The sequence below is a fragment of the Fusarium redolens genome, assembly GCF_020744475.1.
Source record: "Fusarium redolens strain MPI-CAGE-AT-0023 chromosome Unknown BKA55scaffold_7, whole genome shotgun sequence".
NCBI lineage: Eukaryota > Fungi > Ascomycota > Sordariomycetes > Hypocreales > Nectriaceae > Fusarium > Fusarium redolens.
The window spans coordinates 1,005,196-1,029,039 of NW_025763670.1; the positions used below are offsets into that span (position 1 = coordinate 1,005,196).

At 48.7% G+C, this 23,844-nt stretch overlaps 9 protein-coding genes and 2 non-coding genes across 11 annotated transcripts; 4 read left to right on the top strand and 7 right to left on the bottom strand.

Moving 5' to 3' along the window:
* Positions 1-417: 417 nt before the first annotated feature.
* BKA55DRAFT_t171 lies at positions 418-507 on the bottom strand. Its single transcript has one exon. It is a non-coding gene; the product is annotated as a tRNA-Glu (tRNA).
* A 488-nt stretch (positions 508-995) lies between these two features.
* Positions 996-1,116, bottom strand: BKA55DRAFT_t170. Its single transcript has one exon. It is a non-coding gene; the product is annotated as a tRNA-Leu (tRNA).
* Positions 1,117-1,573: 457 nt separating this feature from the next.
* Positions 1,574-3,386, bottom strand: BKA55DRAFT_726857 (uncharacterized protein; the record flags this gene model as incomplete). Its single annotated transcript, XM_046201145.1, has 3 exons — positions 1,574-2,725; positions 2,869-3,187; positions 3,288-3,386. The coding sequence occupies 3 exons, from the start codon at positions 3,384-3,386 to the stop codon at positions 2,016-2,018; spliced, it is 1,128 nt and encodes a 375-aa protein (XP_046050070.1). The 3' UTR covers positions 1,574-2,015.
* Positions 3,387-4,161: 775 nt separating this feature from the next.
* BKA55DRAFT_511101 (acyl-CoA N-acyltransferase) lies at positions 4,162-4,686 on the top strand (the record flags this gene model as incomplete). Its single annotated transcript, XM_046187671.1, has 1 exon — positions 4,162-4,686. One exon carries the CDS (start codon positions 4,162-4,164, stop codon positions 4,684-4,686), a length of 525 nt encoding a protein of 174 aa, XP_046050071.1.
* Positions 4,687-6,339: 1,653 nt separating this feature from the next.
* Positions 6,340-7,050, top strand: BKA55DRAFT_689326 (uncharacterized protein; the record flags this gene model as incomplete). The annotated part of the gene is made up of 2 exons (XM_046199337.1): positions 6,340-6,664; positions 6,710-7,050. 2 exons carry the CDS (start codon positions 6,340-6,342, stop codon positions 7,048-7,050), a joined length of 666 nt encoding a protein of 221 aa, XP_046050072.1.
* A 179-nt stretch (positions 7,051-7,229) lies between these two features.
* On the bottom strand, positions 7,230-8,951 carry BKA55DRAFT_509607 (Sodium/hydrogen exchanger family-domain-containing protein; the record flags this gene model as incomplete). Its single annotated transcript, XM_046187536.1, has 3 exons — positions 7,230-7,520; positions 7,570-8,753; positions 8,816-8,951. 3 exons carry the CDS (start codon positions 8,949-8,951, stop codon positions 7,230-7,232), a joined length of 1,611 nt encoding a protein of 536 aa, XP_046050073.1.
* Positions 8,952-9,670: 719 nt separating this feature from the next.
* Positions 9,671-12,986, bottom strand: BKA55DRAFT_511232 (permease for cytosine/purines, uracil, thiamine, allantoin-domain-containing protein; the record flags this gene model as incomplete). The annotated part of the gene is made up of 3 exons (XM_046187686.1): positions 9,671-9,743; positions 11,458-12,717; positions 12,766-12,986. The coding sequence occupies 3 exons, from the start codon at positions 12,984-12,986 to the stop codon at positions 9,671-9,673; spliced, it is 1,554 nt and encodes a 517-aa protein (XP_046050074.1).
* A 728-nt stretch (positions 12,987-13,714) lies between these two features.
* Positions 13,715-16,499, bottom strand: BKA55DRAFT_593479 (helicase C-terminal domain-containing protein; the record flags this gene model as incomplete). Its single annotated transcript, XM_046195558.1, has 4 exons — positions 13,715-14,983; positions 15,033-15,737; positions 15,787-16,236; positions 16,335-16,499. The coding sequence occupies 4 exons, from the start codon at positions 16,497-16,499 to the stop codon at positions 13,715-13,717; spliced, it is 2,589 nt and encodes an 862-aa protein (XP_046050075.1).
* Positions 16,500-16,808: 309 nt separating this feature from the next.
* BKA55DRAFT_510491 (ribosomal protein L18e/L15P) lies at positions 16,809-17,508 on the top strand (the record flags this gene model as incomplete). Its single annotated transcript, XM_046187604.1, has 3 exons — positions 16,809-16,840; positions 17,033-17,141; positions 17,200-17,508. 3 exons carry the CDS (start codon positions 16,809-16,811, stop codon positions 17,506-17,508), a joined length of 450 nt encoding a protein of 149 aa, XP_046050076.1.
* A 407-nt stretch (positions 17,509-17,915) lies between these two features.
* On the bottom strand, positions 17,916-19,455 carry BKA55DRAFT_510242 (kinase-like domain-containing protein; the record flags this gene model as incomplete). The annotated part of the gene is made up of 2 exons (XM_046187578.1): positions 17,916-19,039; positions 19,095-19,455. 2 exons carry the CDS (start codon positions 19,453-19,455, stop codon positions 17,916-17,918), a joined length of 1,485 nt encoding a protein of 494 aa, XP_046050077.1.
* A 552-nt stretch (positions 19,456-20,007) lies between these two features.
* BKA55DRAFT_509941 (armadillo-type protein) lies at positions 20,008-23,800 on the top strand (the record flags this gene model as incomplete). Its single annotated transcript, XM_046187555.1, has 4 exons — positions 20,008-20,827; positions 20,877-21,142; positions 21,189-23,579; positions 23,630-23,800. The coding sequence occupies 4 exons, from the start codon at positions 20,008-20,010 to the stop codon at positions 23,798-23,800; spliced, it is 3,648 nt and encodes a 1,215-aa protein (XP_046050078.1).
* Positions 23,801-23,844: the final 44 nt, after the last annotated feature.

Genomic DNA, 23,844 nt, shown 5'->3' on the forward strand with positions numbered 1-23,844 from the left:
AAAGACGGATGTCGATGGGATATCCGTGAGTGCGGCGAACTGGTTGGATAGGGAGAGAAGACGGGCGAGAAAGGTCGGCTCTGTAACTGGAGACTCTTGTCAAGGTCTGTCAATCTCGAGAGAGACACAACCGAGGAGATCTCGTCATTGGACTTTAAGCACAGGAAGATGGGTGATCAGATACATGGGACGTAGAGCTGGTAAGTATTTCCTCGGCCTCCATCTTTCAGGATACGGCTTTCCGGGATTGTTTTACATGGCTCGCCCGGCTGCTACGTGTTCATTTTCTCGATTGTCACCAAAGAACCGCATCATCCGCGTATCCAGCCAGCTTGAGAAGGCCTACTGCCTCGCAGTCATTCCGCCCCAGGATGTTCCACTGAACAAAAACAGAAATGAGCAAAAAATTTAAACATTCTCCGGTACAGGGAATCGAACCCTGGGCTCCGCGGAACTGATCTCTCAGGTTATGAGAGCGCGAAATGTTAGCCACTACACCATACCGGATGGTGATCTTGTGATAGTCAAAGATCAGATTGAGCCTCATGATTTCGGGAGTGGCGAGAGTCAGGGCATAATTTCAGCTCGTGGGCGGTGAAAGTGGGTGAAAGTAGAAGAACTTTGACTTGAGGATTGTGTTTGTTTATAATGGCAGGAGGCGTTGACTGAGCGAACACAGTGATTGCCATATTAGGCCTCCGATGGACACAGGGGAGTTATTAACAACTTGTTCATGAATCGACCCTCCCGTCAGGGATTGTAGCAACTTCATTGCAATTGGTGTTTTACGAGCGGTAACAATAATATGTATAGCTGTATGCAATCCCGTCCAAGTGTCATCAATATGTAGCCCGTGAGAGAGGAGTTCCAGCTCTTGCAACTCAAGATTTGTAAACGCAGTCTCTACACGCAACCCCCCAGTAAGCAATTGGGTTAACTGTGAGGCTCCCAGCATGTCTCCACGTCAAAAAAGGGACCAATTGGCAAAAGATATTTGCCAAGGTTGGGATTCGAACCCAAGCATCTCTCGATACTGCAATGCTTCCTGTTGAACAGGATAAGATCCAACCAATCAGATCTTGAGTGCAGCGCCTTAGACCACTCGGCCACCTTGGCTGTTTTCTGTTGTAGAAGTGTTTCTTATCTTGTGTTGTATATCTAGTGAGAAAACCGTATCGTGAGGGGTTGTCTGTGGCTCGCTACGTTGGGGCGGGAACACACCACGCTCTCTGGCCCAATTCGCTGAGACAACACATGGCAGAGTTAAACTACAATACTGTGGACTATCACTTCATAGAATTATCCAATCTGCTTTTGCTGTTACGCCGATAAGCTTCAGATTAGTGCAAGAATCTTGTCTTTCCGAAAAGGGAAATCTTCAAAATGACTCATTCTGGCTCATCCCTTATCGAAACAAAGGACCCCGCTCTGTCCCACTTCCCGCTCGTTTGTTCGAGGTCCTTACAGTGTTTCCATGCTCGTGATGCACTGGGCTTCTATCGCAACTTGTGAGTGATTCATTGTTACTCATCTCACAGAAGGGATGGTAAGGGCATAGTAAGTCATATAGTAAGTCATATATATTGATCAGTTCTGAGCTCTACGTGGAGATTTCGGATGCTACGGAAGTTTGCAGCGTTAAATGAATATGTATAAATTGTCTTGAGATGACTCGACTTGATACAATAAAGCAATTCTTGTAAGTGGTGGTGCGAAGTGATGAAGATGAGTGCAAGTTGACACGAGATTCATCCTCAGTTCTCTATATGTCGAGAGGAGATGAAGTCCGGCGACAATCACGACCTCACCTGCCTAAAGAGCATTGTCATCTCAAGACACACATCGTATCACATCACATCAATTATGCTTCAATGATTGAACAAAAAAAAACCAATATAATTAGAAATGCGCCTCGCTAAAACGTAACATATCTAGGAGTCTTTCCAAAGCCCCGAATCCAAACAATCATGTTGAATCCTGTGTTTTGTTTCCTTTCCTTTCCTTTCCTTTCCTTCTCACTTCTTTCCCAGCATTTCTCTTAAGGCATCCACCTCAGCTTCCCTCCTCGCAAGTTGAAGTCTCATGTTATCCCTTTCATTTGTCATAGCAGCCAGTGCCTCCTCAAGCTCTGAAATGCGATCGAGTCGCTTTTGGCGATACTTGCGAGCTGCGAGGGTGTTGCGTTGGCGTTTGAGGGTAACGGCTGACTCTTCGTCTTCCGGTGACGATTTGCGCTTCCGGGAGGAGCCTGATGAAGAAGAGGGGGATGGGTGGAGGGAGAAGGTGGAGGTTCCTGGGATAGTCGATGAGGGAGATTTGTTGGTGGTGGTAGGGTGGGGAGTGCTTGATGTTGAAGGTTGCTCGAGTGGTGAAGAGTTGACAGTGATGAGAGACTGCTCCTGAGCGAGGAAGCCATCTCCCACATCGAGCTGAGTATTCGTATCCAGAGCGCTCATGTCAGGGATCATAATCTGATCAAACAATCCCTCTCCCATATTCTGACCAAAATTCCACGTCGCATCATTTCCCTGGTGAACACCTTGAGAGTTGAAGTCGAAATCAAGAGGTAAGAGATCCAAGAAAGGAGAAACGTCGCACAAGAGACCAAAATCAGAATCTGGCGCCGGGGCACTGATGAGACTACCATGACATGACGAATTGCCGGGCGCACGTTGCTGCTGTTGCTGCTGCGACTGCCATTGATTCAAGTTAGAGGGGGCTTGGCCTCCCCTGTGTGTGCAGAGAGGCCGATTAGGCTAAAAGGGAAGAAGGAGGAGCGGACGGTGGAAGAGTCCGTTGGTGTTGATGAAGAAGAGAAGTAGAGTGAGGACGAGGGATGGTGTTTTATATTGCTCGAGGTTGGCGTACAGTGTGCCTGGATTTTGGGGGCACTTGCGCTAAAGCATTCCATGCAGCGGGCGCTTATGGCCATGGGCCCGTGGACCCGAACGGTGTGAGATGGGTTTTCGGGATCGCCGTTTTTGCTATTCAGCGATAGGACAATTGCGATGAATCCAGGTTCAATTGCATGAAGTTTGGGCTGTGTAATTGGGCCTGACTCATTGGTGTTTGAGGGTTCCAATTGAGCAGTCGAAGCGGGCCATGGTTCCAACTGGGGATTGGAAGCAATTGAATCAATGCACCTCTGTTTGTAGAGGTCAACTATTCGCAATGACAAAGCAATTTCCTTATATATATCATCAACTTATTATGAACAGAAAGTCCAATTGATCTCAACTGTGATTGACCAGTATTGAAGCGAGAAGCAAATGGTGAGGATTGTCCACCTTCGCTACAGTGCGTTTCCAGTGAAGTCTTATCGTGAAGCAGTCGGGATTTCCCACGGGCCCGAAAAGCCGACGCGCGAAGAGCCCCAACGTGAGCATTCAAAGAGAGTAGGAAAACGGATATTTCGAGACGAGTCAATTAAGATCTCTTTAATCACTAATTTCATTACATCAATGGTTCCTTAATATAGTTGTGAAGCTTATCCTGGCGAGGGTCTAACATAGGTAGGATCTGTTAACGACCACTATCCGATGATAGAGTTTCTAGTATTAGATCAAATGTGCAATACTATTGGGCGACGTGAAAGGAAAGAATCATATACATGTGATATCCATGGAGAAAACAGCAGCCAGGGAATGACTCTTGGGCTAGAGGTAAGTGCCTTTCGCTGACCTCAATGATTCAGGTCTCGGGTAAGCAGCTTTACTACAGGCCACATCAAGACCATTTGATCACCGGTGTAGCATTTCTTCTAACAAACAAGGATGGAAATGAGGTAAAGACCGATTGGCGCAAAGGCAGCAGTTGAGGCAATTATACAAATTCTCCCATTGGTCTGCTCCCCTATCTCCGAATCTCAACACAGCCTGCGCCCTCCACTTGTAGGGCTGTTCATTGAAAGGCTCGCCCTTATGACCCGCCAGTTGAGGTTACAACAGACCGCTTAAACGGCACCGAGACCATTTGATATGACATGTTTTTCGCTTCCTTCGCGTCAATCTGACGCCCTTAAGGGACCTTCCTATTTAATGACAGCAAATTGAGTGATACCCATAGGCATATGAGGTATTTAAAGAGTCACGTATACGACTGAATGATTCACATCAAATCGACACTATCATTTCAGCACTGATCAACAAATCACCACTAACAATGTCTGACCTGCACTTTCGCGTTGCCACCAAAGACGATGCTCCTCGGCTTCAAGAACTCATCGAAGCAGCATTCCGCTTCACAGACGCTCACATTGACTGGGTCGGATCTCCCGAATTGGCAGGGACATTCAACATCGACATATCCGTCATTATTGATAGGATCACCTCGCCGGATAGTAAATTCCTCGTCGCAAGCGACACCCCTGACGGCCCTATAATCGGGTGCGTGAACGTTATGAGAAAGGCCCCCGATTACGGCCGTTTGTGTCTCCTAGCTGTTGACCCAACACTGCAGCGTGGAGGTCTGGGAAGAAAGCTCGTTGCATATGGAGAGGAGTATCTCACAAAGGATTTTGGTGTCGGGAAGATTGGGTTGAATGCGTTGCATACGAGAAAGGGACTTATTAGGTGGTATGAGAAGCTGGGGTATGTTAGGACGGGGGAGATGACCAAGATTCCGGTTGAGAGGTTTGAATCGGATACGCTCATTGTGTTGGCCGAGTTGGATAAGACTATTGCTTGAGCTGGGGTTCTTATACTATGTGACGACGCTGGAGGATGGACGTGCTGGTGTACGAGGGATTGACAAAGGTGAGTTGCTATGAGATTGTGGTATTAGCAAGCTAACGTTATGCACAGTGAGCCAGCATTCAGATACTTGTTCAGAGACAACACCTTGTTGAGCATTTGTCACTTCGTGGATGTGTCAAATTACCTGTGTCAACATTGACATGAGACATCAGTGCAAGTCTTTCGGCAGAGGAGTGAGACGGAAAGAAGTGCGATCCGCCAAATTGACGACAATATGATAGTGAATAAACGGATATAGATCAACATTCTGATTCATGCCCAGTGATAATCATCAAGATATCACAAGAAGCCGATCCGGCTCCATCTTCTAGAACCTGAGGATCTCCTCCATCCCAACATTTCCCTTCTCTGTCTTGCGCCTCATCACCACGCCTTTCAGCGATCTGAGCGTACCCAGCCTGCCATACCATCATAACCAGCAGTCTTGGCAATACACATTTTAACGTGACAAACTCCTCTGCGTCGTCTTCACAACGTACTGAGCCACGTCACGACGACCTTCCCAAAAACGCCGCCGAGACGTCTGTGTTCCCCAGTTACGCAGTCAGTGTATTCTCAGAACCAAACGAAACCCCCCGAGATCACCACGTTGATCGAGGCTCAAACACGATAGGGCTCAAACTAATCAATCGCCAAGACAAACTTTCTATTAAAGATAGAATGGAAACGCGTGGCTAACGAGGCTGTGATATCGTCTTGGCAGCTGAGTCCACGCTTCTAATACCTTCAACCAATGTGAATCCACGGGTGTAAAACCTCGTAGACGAATCACAAACGATCAATGTGCTTCTCAGAGAGGAAAGACCTCACGCGACAGCAGAATCAAGCATAAATTGCGGGAGCTGGGGTAGTGGAGGGGGTATTGCGTGGCCTGGGGGGAAAAGCCACTGATCATCGTGCTTCTGTTGATCTTTTTCTTTCTCAAATTTCTTTGTTAACTGCCGACCCTGGTTGTATGTCACTTATGACGCACGGCGAAAAGTTTAAGCTTATATTGCACGCCGGAGAAATATAAGTATAATTAGCCAAATGCTTCTAGTACGGACCTTATATCCTGTAATTAATCTGCAAACTGCAACGAGGTCAATACAAGCTCGCCGAGAGTATTGGCACAATAAGTTCCCCAGACTTGGAGTCAAGCAAGAAATTTGGCAGTGGAGAATGGCTGCCCAACGCTTTAACCATGACGCTCCGCCAAGACTGTAGAAGCGGAGACGAGAGTTATCGTGAAGCCAGTTATGACCAAGCTTCTGAGTCGTGCAGACGATCAATTGGTGGGCAGATTTTATGCTTGGCAAATCTCCAGGCATTACGACTGCCGTGGCTGGGTGAAGCAAGCAAGGATTAATGGACATTAAGGTGAGGCTTCGGCTGACCAAGGGGATCGTCGGGAAGTGACATGCAATGAGAGTGCCAAGAAAGTAAGAATGTATTTTGAAACTGAGTTGACGGATGAGAATGTATAAATGCCTGGTTTGTCCTTCAATTCGTTCTCTCATCACCAACAGCTTCATTCACAACTTCAATCACCACTTCAACCCATCAACACCAACAGAGTTTATTCTCCTACAATCAATCACTCAAAATGTACACCTCAACCATCGCCCTTGCTATTGCTCCTCTTCTCTACCTCGCCCGCGCAGACGTTAGTCTCGACCGGGACGACATCCCACGAGAATGCGACACCGTCTGTGATCCCATCGTTCAGCTCACCAAGACATGCGACACTGATCTCCGCGGCGATCGTGACCGTGAAGAAGACCGTCTTGAGGCCCAGTGTGTCTGCACCAACGACTCTTTTAACGTCAGTCGTGTCGCTGCTCTCTGTGCCGATTGCATTCACCAGAATGCTCAACGCAACCGTGATGGCGACGACGACGATGATGATGATATCCGTGATGACACTGAGAGTAAGTTTCCTTGATGAATTATGTGAGCTGTGCTAATTGTGGTAGATATCGATGACCTTATGTACACTTGTGGCTTCTCATCTACCACCTATGTCGCATCCGCCGCCTCAGCTGCTGTCTCTGGCGTCTCCGTCGATGCGACTCGACCTACAGATGCTTCTCAGTTGACCACCACCATCGTTGGCGGTACCAGAACTCAGAACTCCAATGAGCCTTCTGCTACTGGTGGCAGCGGTGGCAGTGGAGGTAGTGGAAGCAACGACGACAACAATGATGCTTCTGCTACCAACGATGCTTCTAACCCCGACGAGACCAACGCTGCTGCTGCTATGGCACCTTATGGAGTCGTCGGTGCTGTTGTTGGCGCTGCCATGCTCCTGGCTTAGATATGATGGGACGTTATCTCGTGAGGAGGTTACCGAAATGATGAAGGATTGTCGCTGTTTATGTGATACGCCTGGTTTTCTTATTTAGAGGGAAAGGCTTAATGAGATATGTCTTATTATATAACGCCGTCTGCCGATGTGAATCTATATACCAGATATAGTGAACTCATATGCGACTCTTATCTCACCTCATCAGCGAACTGTATCTCTCGTCTAATCGGGGGTGTCTCATCCCCAGCGTGAACCGGTAGCTCCGAGCGCATTCTTTGACCACCAGTGATGATAATTGGACCAGTTGCAGGACGAGCATCTTTTTTATCGGGCCCAGAGAAATATCTCCCGATGAAGGGGATGTTTCGTCGACGCCCACCTGCTGGAGCATCGCTTAGACTTTCACTGACAACACGACTCAATGTCCGTGGTGCATGGAAGCCCAGTTTTCCGACTGGGATACTCAAGCCATGAACGACCTATATTCTATCAGCATAAAGAACAATTGATGGATAAGGGGTCACTTACAATACTGCAAACTGTAAGGAACCAGACGATAATACGCGTCTGGTCTCCGAGATTCTTGACATCGCTCCTCGGCCGCCCATTCTCATCATTAAGATGCTCCTCGATGAACTCCAGACTGATGAACAGATAAAATACTGCCGAAACACCAATCGGTCCAAAGAAGCCGACAAAAACAGCCTGCTTGACCTCCTCGATCTGATGAATCCACTTATGCATACAAAAAACCCACGGCAATCGCCTCAGCGCAAGAACACAAATTCCCAGAATGACAAGATGCCAAAGTGGAATAACGGAGTTATCGCGGAAATCTCTCCAGGGGATGTAGGCTCCGTACCAGAGAAAAATGGTGACGTTCAGGAGCATGTCGATTGTGGGTTGAAGGGAGTCGTCTTTTGTTTCGAGACGGAACCAATCGTCCCATGTGAATGTGTTGCCGGCGATGAAGCATGCCAAAACGTCGTCCGTACCGACCATGCCGCATGTTCCCAGGACGAAGAGTGCGAGGGCGATGGCGAAGACAAGAAAGCTTTCACGGTCAACGTAATTGTGCTTCTCAGCAAAGTGAAGCAGTTCTTTACCAATCCATCCCACCACAGCGCCGTATATAACGCTAAGAAGGATAGTATAACCCCAGGTCATACCGAACCACAAACCCATGGCATCGGCCGCTCCGCCAGATGTAGCTCCAGCACCTGTGAACTTGATGAGATAGAGCGCCAAAAAGAGGAACGGATAGCCAAGGCCATCATTGGCACCAGACTCGGCAGTGATGAGATACTGAAGATCCTGCGGAATATTATGATCCGCAAACTTGCCCTTGACAATAACTGCACTGAGCACAGGATCTGTAGGGGTAACACAGGCTCCAATAGCAAGGGCATGTAGAAACGGCGGCTGTCCTGCAAGTGCCCATACAAGCAGACTCGTAGCAAGCCACATACAAGTCATACCAGGCCCAAGCAACAAACTAAGCGACTTCCATTCTCTCACAAGATATTTACTCGGCAACTGCACACCTGCAAGGACAAGCTGCACGCCGAGAACAAGACGGCTAAAGTTAAGCGTTATAGCATTGAGGTCAAAATCGCAAGACTCTGGAAACTCATCGCATTCAGCGTAGTCCTTTGGACGAATAAAGTTTGCGCCATGAGGACCGAATGAAACGCCTGCCAAGAGAGAGATAACTGTAGAAGGAAGTGCGTTTTAGAAATGCCAAGAGATATTTATGCAAGGGTTTGTGACATACGGGCTTCGGAGAGATAGTAGTTTTCTTTGAGGAGATAAGATACAAGACCAAAGATTGATATGAAGCCGCCGAGAAAGGCGACGACTATGTTGAAGTTTGTTGTTTGGAGAGGGATTGACCATGGATTTCCAGACATTTTGGGCGTCTTGGGGAAGTGAAGGTGAAAGCTTGGCGGGAAATCTGAGGCTGAGGCAGAGGAACGATGTCATGGATGGATGCAGGGGTCAGTGCTGTGGAGATGAGATGCTGAGGCTACACCAATTAAGTGTAAGAGGATTATGCCGAAGGACGTGAGACAGGAAACGGAATATATTGTATCGGAATAGATCACTGTCCTGATAATGATCTCTTATGTTTGTAAATAAATGGATCATGATTGAGATTTTGTACAGTTTCAGCAACCCGAAATCTTCAATTACGGACTTGACCGTCGCATCAGCACCATGAAGCAGCTCTAAAGTCACACATTGTCCCTTTATCTTAAAGCCATTTCCAAATTAATTTAATCCACTAAGGCTGACGGGCATCGGAACCCGAATGCATTAAACATCGTGTAACTCGATCTTAACCAAGCCTCTGGGATCCATGTATAAGTAAAGAAGGATGGCGTATCGTAACTCTCGAGCTGTTGTCACTCCATCTCGTCCAAACTACTGCTCTCTCCCAAACTTGATCAGAATGGCTGTCATTAATGATACCTCGATTTTCCTTGCAAAGAGGTCAGATCTTTCTCTGATCGTTGCATTATTAGTCACTCTTATCATTGCGATATTGTATCGCGGATACAACAACCGTCGTTTTTATCGAGGCTTGGTACATCACCAACTGCTAAAAGCACTTGATTTAAGTAGTGCCTCATAGCCAGGTCCCCCTCATAGCTGGATCTTCGGTCATATCAAAATCTTTGGCCAAATCGCAGCATTGATGCCTCCAAATATCCACCCACAGCTCTTCTACACAGAAATGGTCCGGCTATATAACCTCAGAGAAATCTTCTATCTCGATCTCGGGCCCCTGGGTCCTAGTATGGTGGTAATTACTAATCCAAGACTCATGGATAACTCATCCCTTCCAAAGCCTCTTCCTCTACACCCTATTACTGCAGTGTTCATGAAACCAATGCTTGGGGAGGGAACAATGGCCGCAGCCAACGGAGCTCTGTGGAGAAAGATAGCTACGGCTGTTAGCCCGGCATTCTCGATGAGTTATGTGCGAAGCATGACGAGTATCATGGTCGACGAATGTCTATTCTTCCAACAGAAACTCGACAAATTAGCCGTAACAGGAGACGTCTTCTCCATGAAAGAACTCATCGCCAAGCTCGTCTTCGGTATAGCCTCAACAGTTACTCTAGGAGAGCCCCAATATTCTCAAACAATCGGAAGTCAGACCTTGAAGGGTTCACGAGACCTTGTGAACCTTGCCCAGGGAGAGATGGATCTTCGCATCTCTTATAACCCTGCGGTACAGATCCCGCGACGATGGAAGAGACGTCAGATCGCTAGCAGGCTTGATATCTCTCTGATAGAAAGGGTCAATGGATGCGTTGATCGAATTGTCAAAGAAGGAGTCGTCCCTTCGAGGCAGAACCCGAGGAGTATTATGGACCTTTTGCTTCGTGATCATGTGGAGGCAGTGATGGGGAGAAGGAAGAAAGGCTTGGATTATCAAATGCAGATTTCCAAGTTGGACGAGAACTTAATACTTAGCAAGTGAGTCGTGTTTCGCGATGCATATTAATGATACTAGCTAAATTTCGGCAATAGCATCAAGACAATGCTCTTGGGTGGGCACAGTACATCAACAAGCACCCTCTGGGTAAGTCAAACGCCCACTATTCTTAAAGGCAACATCCAATAACACTGCTAAGTTCCTATTTATGCTTCTATCAAAAGCACCTGACATTGTCAAAAAGACGCATGAAGAACATATTAAGCATCTCGGAAATCCTCCCCAGGCCGCTCTCAACCCAGACATGTTTCGAAGACTGCCTTACACAGGAGCCGTTCTCAAAGAATCTTTGAGACTATATCCCCTTGGATCTGATCTAAAGCAAGCTCCTTTCGGGGCAACAGCCACAACGCACGACGGCCGCCATCTTCCAATTGATAATGACCTCAACGTAACAACCAGCGCGCACACTATTCGCTACGATCTAAGTGCCTACCCCAATCATACAGCCTTCCGGCTGGAACGATGGCTAGATCCAGAGAAGACTCCCCCTGGACCCGGCTACTTCAGGGCATTTGGCGGAGATGGGAGGATGTGCCCTGGACAGAATATGGGAATGAACATGCTCAAGATGATTACGGTGATGACTATGGGTAAGTATACGTTTGAGTGCGTGGGCTTGAAACCAAATAGAAAGCCTAGGACAAAGCATACGAACCTTGATCTTGTGTTTGGGGATGTGGCGTTTCAGCAACTTGGCTTGGAGGGGAGACTGAGGGATGGGATGATGATGACTGTCACGAAAAAGGCCTAAGGTTATTGAAAGGGCTTTAGTCTTGACCCTAGCAGCCAGTCTCAATCATAAAATGCCAAATACGCTACTATTTTCTCTAGTCCTTCTATTTTATGCATCTGTATCTCATTATCTTCGATCCGGCGTTGAAGCCTTCAGTATTTGTCTCCCTCGTTACCTCCCCGACATACGTTTTTCCAACCATCGGAAGGGTACGTAGAACAGCGAACTCATAACAAATGCAATCTCAAATCCAATATCACCAGTCGTCTTTGCAATTGGACCAGTCCACCAAGCCTGCGCCATGCAAGGCACAACAAGCGCATAGCAAATAACACCCGCGGCAATAGCCGCAATACCAAGGGGTAATTCAGACGCAACGTTCCAGATAGCATGGTCGTAAAATTCCCAGCGGCCCTTTCTGAAGACGAGATGCTCAACTGAAACAATTCCGATGAAAGATGCAGACCAGTAACCGATAAGAGCGACAAAGTTCTCGAGGTTGACGAAGAAATCGCGCTGGGCTCGTAGAGCAGTGGGGATGACGATGACGGTAACGACAATGGCGAAAGCGTATCGAGGGATCTTGATCAAACCAGGAATAAGAGTCTGGAAGTTAAGTGTAATGGCGTACATTGTACCGCCAGTGTTGCCCAACAGAGTGAGAGATAGAATAACAACCACGAACTTTCCAAAGCCACCAGCGCTAGAAAGCATAGCTGCGAGAACGCCTCCTACTGCTGTTTCACCGTATGCTTCTGACCATTCAGGGACATTTGGAAGAGCTCCAGCGATAGCAGCTCCAAGAACCATGAGGAGAATGGTGGGTGTGACGAGGCCGAGGTAACTGTACGCAAAGACCCGCCACGAGGGAACCTTGGGATCGAAATATGTCGTAAGATCGCTTGCGATGGCTGCCCAGGGAATCATGTAACTCGCAACAATCATTCCAAAGCTAAGAACTGCTGCTGCAGTCGCTGGTGCCGCAGGAGGAGCCTGCTTCGAAAGCTCAGAACCACCGCATCCTGTAGCAATGGTGATAGCGATGATAGCAGGGATGAAAGCATAAGTCTCGTAGTAATGCAGAACCTTGAATCCACAGAATGAGATAAACAGTGACAAAATGCCAATAATGACAATTCCGACGTCAGGGCTCAGGTGGCCGCTTGACACAGCGGAGAGACATTGTCCGCCGACGACAAAGATAATGACCATGAAACCAGTCAGAGTGGCGAGGTTGAGAAGAACAGGGATAGAGACGAGATATCGACCAAAGCTATATCTCGCCTGAATCATCTGTCTCATTCCCGTTTTAGGACCAAACGTAGCAAGATATGCAGGCCCGATGGTTGAGAAGAGGCAGAAGAAGAGGATAATGAGCGCAGAGTCTCTCAAGCCTAGGCCATACACCAATGGACCCAGCATGCCAAAAGTGATACTGCACTTGTTAGTATGAGTTCGTAAAAGAGTTTGGGAATCAACTTACCCAAGAATATTAGAGTTGATAGATGCCCAGATCGTAAAAATGTTGTAAAAGCGTGTTACGGTGCGCTCTTCAAGGGGAATGGGTTGAATACCCTTCTCCTCAACTCTTCCCATGCGCAGAGCTTTGTGGAAAAGAGCCGCTGCCTTGAGACTCTCCACATCGCTGTGATCATCATCAGGAGGCATGCTCCTCTCTGGAGCTTGATCTGTTTTTGTCGCCATTGCAAGACTCCAAGAAGAGAAACAAGACGATACTCTTGGATTGTACGACAAACGATAGAATGAGGAGAATGAGTCTTATAAGAGTCAAAGGGCAAATAAATCGGTCACCCCGGTCCCGGACCCGGTTCCGCCTTTTTTTTTTTCTTCGATGTCGCTAATATTTTTTATCAACCAACGAGAATTCATTCATTCGCCAATGGCAGCTGGTGTTAGTGTGACTGCTAACGCGATTCTGCGGGATAAACGTCGCCGCATGGAGCTTTTACCACGGGCCTCTTAGTTAAGGCGTGTTGTTAAGGCGTGTTTGACAGGAAATGCCTGATGTTGCCGCATCTACCCTTCATAGATGATGTCTTTACTCTACTCTGTACATATGGTCTTGTCGTATTAAATCGTTTTTTGATCGTGGCTCTGTAAGTGAGATAATTATTGTCTCGGTGTTTTCGAGATATGAACCCTGTCGCTACCTGATATCGAATGTTCGACGCATGTTCCGCATCATTCTAACACGCCGTCTGTTGATCTTCCATTGAAAGCACGGTCTCTGTGGCGGAAAAGCCTAATCTGCCTCTTCTCCTCCATTCGCCTTCTCCATTCTCACGCCAAGAAGGGTCTCGACCTCCACTCACACACAAGCTCCCATCTTTGTACAAGCTCAAATCTGTCTCGTGATCTGAAAGCTTCGTTATGCCCAGACTTGGAAGTAAGACCCAGCCCTACCATCGCTTTTACTGATTCTGGCTTTTCTTTCCTCGGAAGAACCCCCCGACAGCGCCCATCACACCTCCGAGGCCCTTCTCGTGACTGTCTTTCACTAAACCCCCTCTTATCCACCCCGGTAGTTTGCCCCGGATTCGCTCCGTGCCATATCGTCGATCCACAAGAACTATCGCCGCATAATCGCCCCGGTGCCGGATTGCACGGCCGATACTCTGATTAACGGCCCTCATACAAGCATTTTCGTAAAAGTCCCTCGCTGTCTGCTTGCCTTGGCTTATAGCTTCTTCTTTTGCTACACCTTGCGCTGTGAGGTTGTTCTGTGTTGTTGTCTCGATGTATTCGATTTTTGCTTTCCAATCTGGTGATGCGATGTTGGGGTAGGGAAGCCCGATTACTATGACGCATCGGCCGAGACGGTCGGAGAAGTTGATGCCTTCTGACATTTTACCACCTACGACGCTGAGAAGAAGAGCACCTTTGCCGTTGTTTTTCTCGCCGAGGATGGCGTCGGAATATTCTTGGAGAACTTCGTCGCTTGATGCGCCTCTTGATTCTTTGAAGAGTGCTTTTCGTGTGCCCAGTCGATCCCAGATTGGCTGTGCATTTCCGTGACTCTTTTGCCAGACATTTACCACTTCATCCAGATATCCATAGCTGGGAAAGAAGATAACGACACCATCAGGGACTAAGGAGCAGAGGTTTAGTATGGCAAGGCCCAGCTGCGTTATCATTTCTGTGTCGCCTCGCTTCTGGAAGCTAAACTCAAAAGGCGGCGCACCAGGTCTTGAAGAGGCCAGAGTCCAGACACAGAGGTTTTCTGGCGGAATGACATGTCCGCAACTCAGAGTGGTGATTTTGTCTGGTTCCAATGAAGGGAAGAGGTGGTCCTTGTAATCGTCAAACGGGGACATTGTACCTCCTGCAAGCACAACTGCTCTCGCACTAGATGCGATAGATGAGAATGCATAAGTTGGCGATAAAAGCAAGTAAGAAAGTTGTATATCAGGGGTTGGCCCTTTGATCTTTTGGTAGAATATTCGACCCTCGGAGCTGAGGTTTGTGAAGGCAATGAGGAATGATACTAGGGTGTGAAGAACTGGTGAACTTGATCTTGGTGTTTTAGAGTTTGCATTCTCGCTCTCGACATGAGATATGTAGCTCTCGATTTTGAAGGCGAGCTTTGACTCTTGGATGTACTGAATGAGCTCAAACATGTTGATCTGATCAATACCTTTCGGTCGGGTTAAGTCGTTGGGATCCACGATACCGTGTTCTTGCTAGCAGGATGTCAGTAGATGCTGTTTGACCAGTGGTGAGTAGACTGACCTTGAACTTGAGTGCCCCGTCCATCCACTCGCCGAGACCTTCAATAACTCTTCCTACTCTCCCAACGTTGACTCGATTGACACCCTTGAGTTTCTTGCCGAACTTCTTCACGTATACACCCAACATGGCTCGTCCTCTTCGAATGTCGCTTAGCTTTATCTCAGCCGCATGCACATTTGCTACCGCATCCATAATATTGTGCGCCTCGTCGATGATGACAACACTGCCCTCCAATTTGACTCCAAGAGCATCTCTGGCACTCTTCTGTAATAGTAGAGGATATGGAAGTGTGATGATCTCAGCGCCTGGGAGGGCAGTTCTCGATGCATAATATGGACAAACAGCAAGTGATTTGCCAAGCTGATGAAGGTCCTCAATATCTGGCAGTGTGGCCAAAGCCGAGTCGCGGAATTGGTGTGTCTGCGAGAGCAGATCTTCTTTGGGTACGAAGGGACATTTTTGTCCAGACTTTGGCTGCTGGAGTTCTGAGCACCGATCGTTGATGGCTTGCACAGACCCGAGGCGTGAGACAGCAGGATTGATGCATAATCTCTGTCGGGATGATAATGGTAGGAGTTTTACTGCTTCTGTTTTGCTTTCTTCGTTCTTCGCGAGAGATGTCGGCAGTGAAGGCGGAAATGAAGGGCGACGAAGTTCGGTGATGAATTGCGAAAGTTGAGAATGTGTTCTTGAAGTGTAATAGATCTATTAATGTTACTATGCGCACTTTACGGTCCAGAAAAGAATTTCGCACCTTGATTTCCTCCTCTAAAAAGTCATCTTCCTCCTCAGGCTTCTTCGCCCCTCCCAAACCAATACTCGCAAGGACTTCTCTCGTCTCTTTACTCAACCCAGATAACGCATCTTGAGGTCCAGCGTCGCGATCATCAGGATCATCAAGCAACCACTCCGCATCTTCATCTTCTACGCGCGATTTACTGGGTACGTAGTCATCAACTCGTCGACGCTTACGGGCGCGCTCTTCTTGGGCTTTTTCCTTAAGACGAAGGGACTCGAGACGCTTCTCTCGTTCTTCCCAGCGGGTGACAAGCTCTTCGCGCTTACGGCGGAGGAGCTGCTCAACGAGCCATGATGGCTCATCCTTGTAAGCGTCTGCGGATTCTTGGATTGATGCTTCGAATTGGTTGGATTTGTGGTTCCGAAGCCATGTTAGTGAGGCGCAGATTAGTGAAAGCGATTTCCCCTATTCGATGTTAGTATCCCTATGGGATAGTGAATTGAAGACCCAAAGCTGATCAATACAGCATCAGAATTTCTGTCTTAGCTTTCGGAGGCACTTACTGTACCAGTCGGGCTTTCTAGAATACCAACTTGCCCATTGCCAGTCTCTAAAACATTATAAACAGCCTTCATGAACTGCTCCTGAACATCATAAGGTGTGTACGGGTGATGAAAGTCCAGCTTTTCAAGATCTTGCGTGACTTTATCCACTTCAGATTGTGCCATCTTGATCAACTAACTTCAGTTGAATGAGTATCAGAGTCGCCGCGCTTCAGTCGCGTCTCAAAGCATCAGTTACCCTTGAGCCCATCATTGGTGGGTCCTCACCGAGTCTCACCACGGTCAGTCCACGAGATCACCTGACCCGCCAAAAAAGAACCCAGGTCGGCCCCACCTGCACACAGCCATTTCTTTAGGGTTGTCCTGCCCTCGCCTAGATTTTCGGCTTTTGCTAGGCTTTTTGCAGGATATCATCCTCCATTTCGAAGTTTCGACTGTGAACATTCGGACAAGTCGACAACCACAGCCGTCACCATGCCTACCCGTACTTCAAAGACCCGCAAGCAGTATGTCCTCATCCCCCTCGCCGTCGACGAGGTTGGTCGTTGAGAGAGACCGCGTCCGTTTCTGTTTTCCCTAGGGAATCAGAAATAGACCGCTGGAGCTCACAATAATCGCCCTTTGTCGGCGGCTGCTCTCGAACCCGACGAGATACACGATGTTATACCGAACTTGAGATGGACTGACTTGTAATTCAGCCGCGGTCACGTTTCCGCCGGTAAGGGACGTGTCGGAAAGCACCGCAAGCACCCCGGTGGTCGTGGTCTTGCTGGTGGTCAGCACCACCACCGTACCAACATGGACAAGGTTCGACAGGACGATTGAAGCGAAGAATTGGACGAGGTTTTGGCTAACTCGATCACAGTACCATCCCGGTTACTTCGGTAAGGTTGGTATGCGATACTTCCACAAGCAGCAGAACCACTTCTGGAAGCCCATCATCAACCTCGACAAGCTGTGGTCTCTCGTCCCCCAGGAGACCCGTGACGCCTACGTCTCCGGCGAGAAGAAGGACACCGTCCCCGTCCTCGACCTCCTCCCCCTCGGCTACTCCAAGGTCCTCGGCAAGGGCCGTCTCCCCGAGATCCCTCTGGTCGTCCGCGCCCGCTGGGTCAGCCGCCTTGCTGAGCAGAAGATCAAGCAGGCCGGTGGTGTCGTTGAGCTTGTCGCTTAAGCAAGCAACTGTTCTCTAAATGTCGTGCTTGCTTAGGAGTCGGTTGGGCTTGTATGGGAATTTTCGCGAAAGGAAAAAGAATCTCCAACCCGCGAACAACGGGCAATGGATGAAAGGTCTCCTGTGATCAGGGACCTAGGTCGGTCGGCTTCGGGCATTGCATCAGGGACTCTTGCAAGGAGTTAACGAAATAAAAATCGATTTTCGCCCATGATTATGAATGACAATTTTTTTTAATTCACTGTGATTGCGCCGTTGGTGTCCTTGTGCTGCTGTGAAACATTCCTACAATGGGTATCAGTCATGTTGGGTTATGTACAGATATCTAGCCAACCACTTCCATAACACCATACTCAAACCAACGCCTTTCCATGCTTCTATGATTACATTAGTGATACAGTATTGTTTTAATGCTCCGCCATTGCCTCTTCGTTCTCTTGCCTCTCGGCTTCCATCTCGCCCAAGAGAAGAAAATCGTGGTTCAATGCTTCCGCAGCCGTTATTCTCCTGCCAGGGTCTAACTCCATGCACCATTCAAGGAAGTTGATGGCCAACTTTTCCTCTCCTGTCAGAGGCTTATCCTCGCCTCTGCATGTACTCCACATGATAATCTTCTCCATTGAGAAGCCTCCTTGACCAACAGTGGGAATGCTAGTCTCGAAGACGCATCCATGAAGTAAACCTGCAGCCTTCATGCGTTTGGTGCCAAAGATAGTCGCTATCTCAATCATGGCTTCGACGTCGTCAGCCGAATTGAAAAATGGGAAGCGCTTAGACAGAATGGTAAGGAGGATAACGCCTGCAGACCAGATATCGATGGATGTAGTCTGCTCCGTGCACTTGAAGAGAACTTCAGGAGCACGGAAACCTCTGGTTCCAGCACGATTGGCACGTCGCGATGATCGTGTATCAGACTTGGGATATCCCGCTTGAGGAGTTGCAGCATTCTGCGCCCAGACTGAGTTTGTTTGGCGATGCTTTCGGACCTCTCGGGTCTCATGACAAAGACAAGGCTTGGCATCAGACCCTTCCCTCTCGGCAAGACCAAAATCGACAAGAACACCGCGCTGGGTGCTTGGGTCGTACAAGAAATTGGTAGGCTTGATATCTCGGTGGAGGATCTTGTGATCATGAACACTTTTCAGGGCGGTGAAGAGTTCTCGAAGGTAGATGGAGATCTCTGTAATAGTCAAGTCACGAAAGTACGTGCGGAAGTCTCCGTGTCGAAAGTAAGGCAGGATAGCCACCACCTGGTCGGTTTCGCGGAATGCGGTGATGAGAGGACAGACGGAGGGACATTGACGTAGATCGTGAAGTAGTTCAAGCTCATTGAGAATTCGCGAGGGACTTGAGGTGACGTAGATCTTCTTGATGGCGACGTAACGTGCCTTGCGACGGGGACGGTGAGACACAGGACTGTCGGTTGCTTTGGGCGGTGGTGTCCATTTTGACGAGTCGTCTTCATAGTCCCAGCTGTTGTCATAGTGATCGTACATAATATCCTCGGCTTTGTAAACGGTAGAGAAGGTTCCTGGAAATGGTTGTTAATCTCAATGATTACCCAGGTAGGAGAAACGAGGATGTACCTTCACCGATGCGCTTGATCAACCGATACCGATTGCGAAAGCCAGGGAAGTCATTCTGTAATTTGTCCATGTCTGCTTGGACAGTTCGGTCAATGGCTTCGTCTTCGGACTCCTCCTCTTCTTCCTCTTCCTCTTCTTGGGGTTGCTGCGGTTGGCGATGGGCGTGTTGTTGCTGGTGTTGCATTTGCTGCATATGCTGTTGCTGATGCGCCTGCTGGAATGACTGAACGCGCTCATCCTCATCCATTGGAGCAGCTTCTTCAGTGCGCTCCTCCTCCGCCATCATCTCCGTATCTTCCGTCCTCAAATCCTCATGGATATCGAAGTGCTCTTCAACATGCTGATGAACCGCAGCACTCATGATCGCTTTGTAATACAGAAAATGTACCCAGTAAAAAGTAACTTAATTTCAGCCGCTTCGAACTCTCGCAAGCAGGAACAAACTTAAGCAAAATAACAAGACTTTGTTATTGGTCCTTCAGAGCAAACCACGGGTTGCAAAAGCAGTTGAGTTTGGAGGGGCTTAAAGATTAAAGCCAGCCCTGGAGCCTCGATGAATGGTTGCAGGGGTCTGATAGGCTCAACGCGCTGTCTTTTTAGCGGGACATGGAGGGGAAGGGTCCTGAGTGGTCGCTTGGAACAAAACAAAAACAATCGTTGCCCAGGGGTTGGCTCACGTCCCTTCAGCCAAATCTAAATCCCCTCCACCGACTCCGTAGCTTGCATTGTCAACACAACACCAACGGTCAGGTTTAACGGGTATTACCTGGTCGCAATACATCCGGCGCATAAGGCACACTTAGTCCTTTATGATTTTGTGATACCCTTTTACTAGGTTTTTAACGCTCTTACCGCTTCATTTCTTTCTCTCTTGTCGCTCGCTACTTGCGACGACACTGTCGAATCGCCCGCCATGAATACCATTGACTTTGACCTCAACGATGCCTTGAAGCACTACATGTCGGATCCAGCCAGCATTTCAACGCCTGAAGCTGATGGAGCTCTCTTCGACTGCGAAAATGATCCAGAAGCCCTTACACTCCCTGTCGTTAACTCTGTCCTGAACCCTATCGTCGATGCAGTCGCCGATAATCCAGATGCCATCATGCGCGCCTCCCATATGGACTCGCTGCAGTTTCTCCTCAAGTTAGCCCCCATATCCCTCCATCATTCACCTGATACTCCGACCGTGGGACAACATTCTGAGCTAGAAAATCCCAGATACACAGCACATCTTCCCACCCACGCCCTCAGCAAGATCTTCGACCTCGTTATGAGCGGCTTGAGTGCAGAGGCCGACTCTGTCCACTCCGATATCGACTCCCCCGACGAGCAGGACTCGGTACCACATCATAAGAAGCTACTCGAGATATACGGTTTCCTTCTGCAATGGACGATCGCTGCTGTTGAGACCAAGGCTGCTGAGAAGTCTTCGACAGCACCTGCTGCTAGAGGACGCGGAAAGGGGAAGAAGGGGGCTACAAAAGATAAGGATGCAGCTTGGGATTCAGCTACACAGCTTCAGGCGGCTTTGGAAGTTATGTGCAAGGTTCTCAAGCTCAAGCTCTCCAAGATCTTCCTCACAACAAGCGAAAGGGATACCTTTATTGGACTCCTTACTCGACCGGTTTACATGGTTTTGGAGAGTGAGCAACGAGTCAAGACAACGACGATTCGAATGCACTGCTTCAAAGTCCTTTGCATTGCTGTGAAGCACCATGGACATGGATATGGTAAGCATTTCAAGATGCCCAGATGAAGTGAAATGCTGACAATTGGAAGCGGCGCAAATCAACATCATCCAGAACCTAACATACTTCGAACACTTGTCGGAACCTATGGCCGAGTTCCTACACATTCTAGCAGAAACTTACGACTATCCTCAGCTGGCTGACGAGGTATTACGTGAAATCAGTAACAAAGAATTTAACTCCAACGATACTCGAGGACCTAAGTCTGTTTCTTCCTTTATTGCTAAGCTTTCTGAATTGGCGCCACGATTGGTGATCAAGCAGATGACAATGCTTGCGAAGCAATTGGACAGCGAGGTAGGTCTACAAGTATTCATGATGAGAGGTTAACTAACCAAAGCAGTCATATACTCTCCGATGTGCTTTGATCGAGGTCTGTGGAAACATGGTTGGCTACCTCAGCAAGCAGGATGAGCGCAGCGAGAACCACAAGTCCCAATTGAACGCCTTTTTCGACGTCTTGGAAGAGCGATTCCTCGACATTAACCCCTATTGCCGATGCAGAACTCTCCAAGTGTATATGCGACTTTGCGATCTTGCACAGAAGTTCCCCAAGCGACGACAAAAAGCTGCGGAACTCGCGTGTAGAAGTTTGGAAGACAAGAGCAGCAATGTCCGACGTAACGCGATCAAGCTTCTAGGCACACTAATTAAGACACATCCTTTCACAGTCATGCACGGCGCGCAGCTGTCGAGAAAGGAGTGGCAGGCTCGTTTGGACATGGTACAGGAGGAGTTGGATGCTCTCAAGCCCCCCCCCGGTGTCCCTGGCTTTGGGGGCGACCAGGCAAACACGACTGTTGACAACGAGCTTCTTGATGAGGCGACACAACTTGGCTCTCCTCAGAAGCCTACCCAGATGACCGAGGAGGAGAAGGCTGCTGCCATCAAGAAGGCGCAGGAGGAAGCTGCCACAAGTGAAGCTATCGAGAAGCTAACACTAACCCGGAGGTACTATAACGAGGCACTCAAGTTTATCGACGTTATCCACGACGCCACCACCACCATCTGCCAGCTCCTCGGCTCAAGGAACAAGAGCGAGGTCATTGAGGCCATGGACTTCTTTGAGGTTGGTGACGCCTACAACATTGAGCAAAACAAGGTCGGTATTCGACGTATGCTTCGGCTCATCTGGACCAAGGGCAATAGCGATGAAGGCAAGGGTGTCCAGACACACTTGATCGAGTGTTACAGGCGACTCTTCTTCGAGGCACCTGACTCGTTCAGTCCCAATGATGCGGCCATTTACATTGCGCGAAACATGATCAGTTTGACCTTCGGCGCGACACCCGCTGAGCTCACGTCTCTTGAGCAGCTCTTGGCGACAATGATGAAGGGCGGCATGATCCCCGAGGTTGTTATTAACAAGCTTTGGCAAGTATATGGTGTTCAGAAGCGGGAGATCTCCCGAACTCAGCGGCGAGGTGCTATCATCGTTTTGGGGATGCTGGCAACTGCAAACCCCGAGATTGTGGTTGGTGAAATGGAGACCATGCTTCGAACTGGTCTTGGTGTGCATGGACGCAATGATCTCCAGTTGGCCAAGTTTACATGCATAGCTTTGAGGCGAATCAACCCCTCTGGGCGTCAGGCTAAGGACTCTCCTGTCAAGTTCTCACGGTTGCCCAACGACCACGCTGTGTCAGTCAGATTGGCTGCCATCACCGAGGTTCCCTCAGACAGCAAGGAGTGGTATGGAGTAGCAGAGCAGGCTATCAACGCCATCTATGCTATTTCTAAGCATCCTGACACCCTCTGTTCGGACCTTATCCGACGAAAAGCACGACAGGTGTTTGGACAGTCTCGCACCCCGCCATCTTCGCAACCCAGCTCGCGCCCTACATCGCGAGATGAGACAAAGGTTGCTCCGACAGCCGACCAGACTGTGACCCAGGGTGAGAAGAAGAAACGAGACAACGCCATCGCTCTGTCCCAACTTCTATTCATCGTCGGACACGTAGCCATCAAGCAGATTGTTCATCTTGAGCTGTGTGAACTCGACTTCAAGCGCAGAAAGCAGGAGAAGGAGAAGGCAGCGCCCGCTAAGAACGACAAGGACAAGGAAGATGCGGATGAGCTTGATCTGATCGGAGGTACAACAGAGGATGATTTCACAGAAGCCATGGCACACATTCGTGAGCGAGAGCTTCTGTACGGACCTAACTCTCTACTAGCTGTCTTTGGCCCGCTGGTATCAGAAATCTGCGCCAACAACACGACATACGCCGATAAGGGACTCCAAGCCGCCGCGACACTCTGTCTCGCCAAACTCATGTGCGTGTCTGCCGAGTACTGTGAAGCAAACTTGCCGCTGCTCATCACTATCATGGAGCGTTCACCCAACGCAACTGTCCGAAGCAATGCTGTCATCGCCCTGGGCGACATGGCTGTCTGCTTCAATCATCTTATCGATGAGAACACCGACTTCCTCTACCGTCGACTCGCTGATGACGACGCGTCTGTCAAGCGAACATGTCTTATGACTCTGACCTTCTTGATCCTGGCTGGACAGGTGAAGGTCAAAGGTCAACTTGGCGAGATGGCCAAATGTTTGGAGGATGAAGATCGCAGGATCGCTGATTTGGCAAGAATGTTCTTCACTGAGCTCAGCACCAAGGACAATGCTGTGTACAACCACTTTGTCGACATGTTCAGTCTGCTCAGTGCTGGCGGTAATATGGAAGAGGAGAGTTTCCGCAGGATTGTCAAGTTCCTTCTTGGCTTTGTTGAAAAGGTATGTGATGCACTTATGGTTGGACAAGCAGTAACTAACGCATTGACCAGGACAAACATGCCAAACAGCTGGCCGAGAAGCTTGCTGCGCGACTCAGTCGTTGTGAGACAGAGCGACAATGGAACGATGTTGCATATGCGTTGGGCATTCTGCAGCACAAGAACGAAGAGATTACAAAGTTGGTGTCTGAAGGCTACAGAGTTGTTCAATCCTCTGCTTAAGGGTGTTAGATACTCATGTTGGCAGTGGTTGCAATGATGCTATG